The sequence below is a fragment of the Neltuma alba genome, unplaced genomic scaffold (assembly GCF_004799145.2).
Source record: "Neltuma alba isolate B1F8T4 unplaced genomic scaffold, ASM479914v2 tig00002910_pilon, whole genome shotgun sequence".
In the NCBI taxonomy this organism is placed as follows: Eukaryota; Viridiplantae; Streptophyta; class Magnoliopsida; order Fabales; family Fabaceae; genus Neltuma; species Neltuma alba.
Window position 1 is genome coordinate 41,737 of NW_021633068.1, and position 9,238 is coordinate 50,974.

General features: G+C 33.7%; 1 protein-coding gene across 1 annotated transcript; it reads right to left on the minus strand.

Annotated features, from left to right (window-relative positions):
• Nucleotides 1-411: 411 nt before the first annotated feature.
• LOC114739805 (craniofacial development protein 1-like) lies at nucleotides 412-2,798 on the minus strand. The gene is made up of 5 exons (XM_028927883.1): nucleotides 2,580-2,798; nucleotides 1,943-2,032; nucleotides 1,682-1,806; nucleotides 1,297-1,491; nucleotides 412-865 (listed from the first exon to the last, which is right to left on the minus strand). The coding sequence occupies exons 1-5, from the start codon at nucleotides 2,587-2,589 to the stop codon at nucleotides 494-496; spliced, it is 792 nt and encodes a 263-aa protein (XP_028783716.1). The 5' UTR covers nucleotides 2,590-2,798; the 3' UTR covers nucleotides 412-493.
• Nucleotides 2,799-9,238: the final 6,440 nt, after the last annotated feature.

The following is a 9,238-nucleotide window of genomic DNA, read 5'->3' on the forward strand; positions in this document are numbered from 1 at the left end:
GCGTTTGCCGCCACTGAAGTATATAAATACCTTGTCACATAGAGCAACCAATAAATATATATACGAAATTGTCAAAACAAATTGAGTTGGGACAGATAAATATTCCTGGCTTTCCTTCCAAGGATCCAAATCATGTAACGCGTAATTTAAGAACATTTTGCAATCTCAGACCTGATCAAATGCATATAATCTCCATCAAAGCGATCAAAGGTCTACTTCACCCAGAATGAATTTTCTATAGTGATTTCATTAGCAGTGAGGAGAAAGATAAGCAAAAAATAATAGATCCCACTTCAAACATGTGGGTCTCATTACCATTTTATGTCCATATCTCTCCTTGCTTCAGGTAAAGTCACTTTGGAGCATCTGTGTTACTATTTCATCATAGGAAACCAGAACCAGGACCAGTGATGGGACCATAGCTCGCCCCTTGGAAATCAACTTCCAACCAAATCCATCCATAATCCTTAAGACTAGCAACTCGAGACATCCTTCAATCATCTGGATCTTCTCGCATGTCTGGCCGCCTTCTTGATTGCAAAGCCAAGCGTGCATCTCTTTCTCGTTCAAACTCACGATAATCTGCTCGCTGCAAGAAGGAAACCCTATCCAGATACTGGTTTGAACTCTTCTTGTAAGCATCAAGCTCCTCTTCCAGTCCCTTATTTTCTTCCTTGAATTCTCCCCAGTCCATTTTGGTCTTATCAAGTACACTGAGCTTCTGTTTTTTCTTAATTTGTTCAAGCATAACATCCACAGCAGAAGCTGCAGGAGCTTTGGTTCTTTCTATTGCCTCCTTTGAATCAGCATCGACAAGCTTTTTAACTTCAATTTCTTTACCAGCAAAGTCCCGAACTTCCGTGATCTATCCAAGCAAACAAATAAACATGAATTGATACACAAATGACTTGCTTATAGATGTCACACACGGAAGCCAGTAACGTTGACCACCTTAAAGTTCAAAGCACATGAAAACATACCAACCTATACCCAAACTAACGCCAGAGTAAACAATAAAAAAGTTCCTTATTCCAACTACCAAGAAAGATATTGGAACACCAATACACAAACTAAGTGCCATCTATGTCAAAGACTACCTGATATAATTCAGGGTGCTGCACTGACTTGAAAATAAAGAAAAAAATCTAGCATTATCAGATACACATCTTCTCTGTTTCTTTTTTGGATGAACAATATTGCCAAGCCTACATCTCCACTTTAGCCGACCAATAAATATTATTTGTAGACCACCCAAAAAAAAAAAAACAATCACAGGTAACCTTAAGGAATGCTTACTGAAATTTTCCCTCTGCTTGATGCTGCTGCTGCAGCAGCAGCAGCGTCATCTTTAACTGCTGCCAGAGCAGCAGCAGCAAGTTTCTTGGCTTCATCACTTGTATTGCTCTCCATAGTGACAGTTCCCTTCTGGGATGCATCTTGCCCAAGGGATTCAGTTACCTTTGGTGCCATGCCCAAATAAGACATCCAATTCTGTGACCAAAAACATCAAGTGAAGAGAAATCAAACTCAGGCAAAAGAATAAATAAATAAGCAGAAATCAAGCTCAAGCTAATTCCAAAGGAAACCATGTTCTTTCAGAAACACCTAGCAACCTACAAAACAGAGCCTCCCCTCCCCCGGGGGGGGGGTGTTTGATTTATTGCTAAAAAGAAGAACTTACAGTGGATGCCTTCTTTGCAGTTTTCTTGGCAGTGGAATTATGTTTGCTAACAATACTTCTGAGAATCTTGCTAGATACTCCTTTATTCATGTTTTGCCACATGGCATCAACTTGGGCCTTTATTTCTGGCAAGACAGAGCATAATAACAAGTTTATTCACAACTGTAAATCTCAATTCCTTAATGGAAGTATACATTACAGAAGAACAACAGCACATTGATTGAACATGGAAGTTGAAGATAAGATGTCCCAAATTCTCACCAGTCACTTCCTGTTTCCCCTCCGATATTGACCCAGGAACAACTTCGTTGACAGAATCAGAAGAAATAGCATCCTTCCCGTTGATATTATCTGAAATATGAAATATAAATTAATATCCAAAGCAATTCTACCCTATATTCCTTTTTTCCTTATATGACATAACAAAGGCAAGAGCCTAAGACTCCTAACCAATAACAGTCCTCATTAGACCACGCATAGTAGCTTCTGATTCTAGCTTAGAATATTCCTGAATAGAGAAGAGAATAAAACTACCTGTTTAAACCATTGAAAGCATCTGGAAAGCGTAACCCTTCCCTAGTAATGCTTCTTAAGCCAATTAATCACAGATTTTGACAGAAAAACTTGCTTAAAAAATTTACATTGACACCATTCAGATTTCGCCATACAGGGGACTCAAGAAAGCAGCATATCCAGCCAATTAACCCTTGAGAAGAAGTAATTAAGTGTCTATGATTATAATGCCACCGGCCAAAAGCGCCCAACCATCATAAATAAAAATAAACAAATTCAGCTAACATGGTATTTCCTTTCATTTACCAGATAAACACATTCCAAACACACTACACCAAGCTCAAGAGTCTATGCTTGATGCCTGAACGGAGAATGCAGAACTCACCGTTCCGCATGATATGATTGATGTTACTGGATCTCACGAGCAAACGAAATCCAAAAAACAAAGAATTCAGATAATCTATCGTGTCTTTTCTCTACAAATCGCACTTTTTACGCATCTAGAATATGGCCTCCGGCGTGAATGCCCTGCGGGAAGAGACGACGATAAACTGTAAATCTGCAAACCCTAGCACGATCGAGGTGGAAGACGACGCGAGGAACGGCCCAGTGATGATGGATCTCACCGAAACGCACCGTTGCACTTGTTCTCATTTTAAATTTTTTATATTTTAGTTTAGCCCACGTTGCATTTAATTCGATCATATTATGGCCACGTGTTTTTTCCGAAGGCCCAAAAAATGGTTTTTTGCCAAAGCGGCGACGTACGTTTTAGTGGAAACCGAGATATATAACTATTCAAGTGGCCCAAAAGAAAAGCCACATCCACTGTGTACAGAAAATTTATTAAAAAAAAATTAAAAAGAAGTAGTACTTCAAAACATAACGAACCAAAACTCAAATTTTTACTGAGAAAAATATTCATGTTTAGTACTCGATAGTACTTCAAATAGAATTGTCTCTGATATAAGAATACCTTTACATAACAAAAAAACATTAGGAAAAAAAAAAAGAATTGGATCTAACAATAAAAGTTAATCTTTTACAAACAAGATTCAAATCTCACAAAAGAAGTGTTGAGTCTAGTGGTTAAAAAAGTTTTTAAAAAAATGGTAATTGATAGTAATTGTATTTAGGTTCGAGTAAAAACTATTCAATGTTCTCTCGGAAATAAAGAAGGGGATAACAAATCTCACAGATGACAGGGAACATGGCATTTAAAGACCCTGAAAATTATCACATTCCAATTTAGGTACTCCAATTCACATAATTCCTGTAAGAAACCCAAACTTAAATTGGAATTATTAAATCATGAAGAAAAGACAAAAACATCTTTCCGGAAACAAAATTAGTGTCCTTTTGTATTGAAATCATCGCCGCCTTCATGGCACACATTTGGCAATTTCTTCTTCCACTTTGTCTCTCATCCCTTTTGTCAGGTCCAACCATTCATCTCCCTCTCTCTACTTTTGCTTCTAATTTTAGCTTATGACCCGTTTTTCCCCTCTTCGCTTGGATTGATTTTAATCTCTAAATTTACTTACTAGTTAGGAAAAATTACAAATAAAGACCCTCTAATATGTAAAATTACGATTTGAAACTCTCAATTTGAAAAATAGCAAATAAAGACCCAGTCTCACTTTTACAATTATGAAGTCATGGTAAAATGCTTGAAATGCCCCTTAGCCAAATGACAAATTGACTATGGGAAATAACAAGTTCACTTTAGCGAATGACAATTTCAGTAGACCAAATCATAACTTGGCTGAGGATATGTCAAATGACAAGTTGACTATGAGAAATGACAAATTCACTTTAACGAATGACAACTTCAGTAGATCAAATTAGGGGTGTTCACGGGATGGGACGGGACCGGGACAGGCCCGTCCCGGTCCCGTCCCAGTGAACAGGGACAGGACGGGGTTTTAGTCCCGTGTCCCGTACCGGGACAAGACGGGACATCCCGTTCCCCTCCCCTTTTTTTTTAAAAAAAAAACTATAATTTTTTATATGAAATTTTTTTGTTATAATGCTTATTTTTTGTTAGGCTTTTAAAGATAAAAACATTATAAAAAATATTATGTAGAAAGCTCAATTATATAGTATAAAAAAGGTGTAAAAACAATACTGTAAAAAAAATACGATAAAAGAAACACTGTATAATGGCTTTATGAATTATTTTATTGAGGAAGGAGATATTGTTCAGATAATATTACAACTTAAAAATTAAAAATCACTATAAAAATAATTATTATTATTAATAAGTAAATTGAATAATCTAATAATAATTATTAATAAATAATTTTTTAAAAAAAAATCCCGGGACGGGACGGGACGGGACAGGACAACCCCATCCCGCGTCCCGTCCCGTCCCGGTCACTGTCCCGTCCCGTCCCGTACTTGTCCCGTCCCGAAATTTTTTTTGTCCCGTCCCGTCCTGTCTCGAACTCACCGGAACCAGGACGGGACAAATTGAACACCCCTAGATCAAATCACAATTTGACTGAGGGACATTTCAGATATTTCACCCATATTTTATATTTGTAAAAGTGGGACCCAGTCCTTATTTGTTATTTTTCAAATTCAGGGTCCCAAATTGCAATTTTACATATTAAGGGGTTTTTATTTGCAAATTTTCCTACTGGTTCCTATTAATTTCTTGAAATCGATTGATTTAAAAATATACATGTAGTTGCTTTTGAATCGATTCTGACCTCAAATCAGTTGTTTTCCTCGTTTATGCTGCTCATCTTTCAGTTTACTATTCAATTTTCGTGTGATTTTTCTTTCGATTTATTTGTTTTCTTAGCGTTGAATCATACTTTCGATATCTTCTTGAAGAAAACAAAAACTTATGAAGGGATTTATCCCTGTAGCAGAAAAAATTTTAGAGTTTTGAAAAGCAAGAATTGAAATTTTTTTTAATCTTGGTACAAATAAAAAAAGTTAGATCAGTTAGGTCCCGGAAACTTACTAGGATCAAAGCATACTTTCAGGTTCAAAAGGCACTTGTAAAGATACTTACAGATCATCTACCAATAAGATTCTCATGTCGACAACAGGACTTGAACTCAGACCTGATAGGTTATGAGTTGACTTCTTATCAACTAGACTAACTCAGGAATTGAAATTTTTAGTTGTGGGGTTGGGTTTTTTCGAGTCGTTAGATGGGCTATGATTTGTCTTCTTGCTGGGATTGTGGGCATAGTAGTCTGAAAGGCTCTAAAGTCTGCGACTGTCTTTTGCATCTTGTTGTGCCTCTCAAGTTATCAATCTGAGTATCCGACGCTACTTATCATACTAAAAGCCGATGGTACCTTCCCATAATTCCGTACTCACACCGCTCTTAGCGCGTAATGCCTGAGGATTGAATGGGAAAAGGACTCGGATAATGCTGCCATGATCCAATATTAAACACATCAAAAAACCACTATAGAATCATGGCCACGCAAGGAATGTTATTTGACTAGCGTCTTATGCAACTTTCATCTTTCTCAAATCAACAAATTATACTAGTTGCTTGAAGATAAAATAAATAAATAAGTATTAGTAAGCAAACAATATGCCTACCATAAGAATGTTGTTATTTTTAAGTAAAAACTTATTATTAGAAACTAAATTATAAAAATAATATCAATTTCTATTCTAAGTTGAGTTAGCATGAATAGTTTTTTAACACTTATTATTTTTCATACTAAACTTGTGGAAATATTGCTAATTTCTACTAATGCTTAGGTTATTGTGATTTGTGAATACCTTTTTTAATACTTGTTATTTTTTATATTAAACTTGTCATTTACAACTAAATTGTGAAAATAATACTAATTTTTGTTAAAATTTCTATTATTGTGAATAACTTTTTTAACATACTAGATTTTAATTCCAAAGTTTAGTGTTGATTAAGTAATGATCGGTTTGAGAAAATAATTATGAAAATATTTCAATTTAGATGTTTGAGGCCTCGAAACCTTAACGATGATAAGTGGAGATCATATGCCTCTACATTATAGAGTAGTCTTGAGATTTAAGCATTTTAAATGGTCAAATAACAATATTTTTCAATGATTCTTTTTGTAGTTGAAAATAGACATTTCGGTTTTTTCAATTACAGGTTTAAAATAAAGAATTATAAGTCTGTAACAAAATAAAATGATTAGGGCATACAAGAAGATTTATGCCCTGTTATGATTCCTATTCCCTTTCGCTCTAGCTATCTCATTTTCTAAACGATAGTTACACAACAATGGATTTTCGCTGCTCTTCGTCCTAATAGATTGCTACCCTCAATCTCCCTCGTTGTCGAATTTGTCAAAGTGCCGCCAATGCTTCAAGAAGGGAAGGATGCATGAGAGTATTGGTAAGCCTCTTGACTTCTCTCCGACATTCCTGCCACTGGTATATGCACGCAAGAATGGCCAAGACGAAGGGGAAAATGAGAAGGAAGAAAAGTAGAGGATGAAAGGGAAGAGAAAGAAGAAGGGCATTTGCATCTTTCTCTCAACTTTCATAATTTATACTTAAGACCTAATCTCTTGTAACAATTTTGTGAATTGAAAAACCAAAGTGTTATTTTATATATTCAAAGTTCTTTTATTACAACTTTTCCTGGATGATCTAATTTGTTAACACATGATTCCAAATAAATGTATTCCAGAAAAAAAAATTAATAAGTTGCTCTCTGTTTTCTTTTTATATTAATAAGTTGCTCCCCTATATCAGTCCATTATGGGGAAAAATTATCTCTATCTATCTGTTCTTTTAAAATTTGAAAATATTGTTAATTACTATTTTAATTATACTATTATTTTCATCAACTTTAAAAATCGGTCAACAAATTAATTACTAAAAAATTAAAAACATATTAGAAAATTTAAAAAGAATTCTAACATACTCCTCCGGTCCTTAATATAAGACTCATTTAACTAATTTGATTAAATTAAGAAAATTAGGTAAGTTAGTTAATTATAAGAAATGTGACATGTTTTTCTTAAAATACCATAATCATCTTTCTTAATACCCCATCTTCCTCTTCTACTTAATTATGGTTGAGGGAGTATCCATAGGAGTAATTTAGAAAAAAATAGATAAATATAAGAAATAGGTGTTATATTTAGGATCAAAACCAACTCAACAATTAGGTCCTATATTAAGGACAGGAGGAGTATTAATTATATTTCCTAACATATGGTAAAATATTAAAAGGCAAATAAAAATGAACATAAAGAGTATGTCAGCAAAAAATATTAATAATAGCGTTAAAAAAAATTACTCCCTCTGGCTGTGAATTTATTTTGGTATTTAACGTAGAATTTTAATAATTTTGTCTCTCTCCTTAAATATTTTTTCTCATAATATCCTCATTAATTTTATCTTTTTTTATTGACAACACTTACATCAAATTTGTTATATTCACTGTATCAAGTTCTTAAATCACACATGATCATGTATCCTATTTTTAAAATATTAGTATTTAATTATAAATCTACATGAAACAAAAAAAGACACATGACTTTGTATAATTGAAGAATTTGACATAATAAATATAAATAACTTGGCCTAATTTTTTTTCTTTTTTTTTAATTATCTTTGTCTCCTACATATAATATTCTCATGAAAAGAGGAAATTGTTTTAAAAAAAAGACGCATATTTGTTACGTAATAATGACATATACTTAATCGAACCAATTTTTTCATCTTTATAAATTAATTAAATATGTCCTATATCTACAAACTCACAAAGTAAACAAATTAGGGTGTGTTTGGGATCATATTTAGAGGCTCAAACATGTATTTCTACTGACAAAAAGAATTTTTTGAGTTTAAATGGTGCTTATGTTCACGTTTTTGGAATCTGGAATTTGTGTCTCAATGAGCTTTTTGAGAGAAACTCAATTTTCCTACTCTCACGTGATGGCACCGTTGGGAGAAGGGCAAAAAACGGCTTTTTTAATCCAGATACGACTTGAGTCCAAAAAAAAAATCCAGATACGACAACAATGAAAAAAATTACTCAGATACTACACCTGAAATCGTTCAAACAGTGAACGAGTTTAAATTTGTATAGAAGTTGTTTAGGCCAAAAATGAGTTCAGTAGGACCCACATCACAAAATAACGAAAGTTCTTCTTAGTCTAAACAATTTCAGTGGGACCCACATCACAAAATAAAAGTTGTTCTTGGTCTGAACAACTTCAGTGAGACCCACTATACACATTTGTCTTACACTCTACGTGGGTTCCATGCATTTTCAGCTTTTTTATTTTTGATCAGACTATACTTCTACCTTTTCTAGCCACACGCAAAGTGCTCCTTCTTTCCCCAAATATTCCCATCAATATAGAGTAGTCATTCATTGTCTCTCATGCGCGAGTACTTTGTTTTGGCATGTGAGTATATAGTATGAATTCTGTTTATATAAGCCATTCAGCATTCTCACTCATCAGAAGCCTTCTCCTCACTTAACTGAGTGAAAAGTGCTTTTATTTTGCATGTTTTGGGCTTTACAATCGGACCCAGCTCTGTGTTACTCGGGGAATTTTTACCAAAACACTGCAAATAGAAAAAAAAATTCTTCAAATGCTATGTAGTGGGAATTATTTCTCCAAATACTACACTCAAAGTTGTTCTTGGCTTAAACAACTTTAAAAGTTCATCTTAATAAAAAACAATTTCTTCAATGAATGTTGGTTCCCGTGCAGCTGAACTTTATCTTGGCTTGAACAACTTTTAAAGTTCATCTTTGTAAGAACAATTTCTCCAATAAACCTTGTTTTCCATCAAGCTGAAATTCATCTTGGTGTGAACAACTTTTAAATTTCATCAACATTTGAACAACTTCTTTACAATCTCTCACCACATAAATATTCCTACAAGGATGTTAATAATAATCATATCATTAGAATAATGAGTTAATAATTATATAATGATAATAGTAATAATTAATATTATATTAATTAAAAAGTGATTAAAGAAAATAAGTAATGATTAAGTGTTGTAAAATTAATAACAAATAACAATTAAATTGACATGAACAAAAATGAGAAT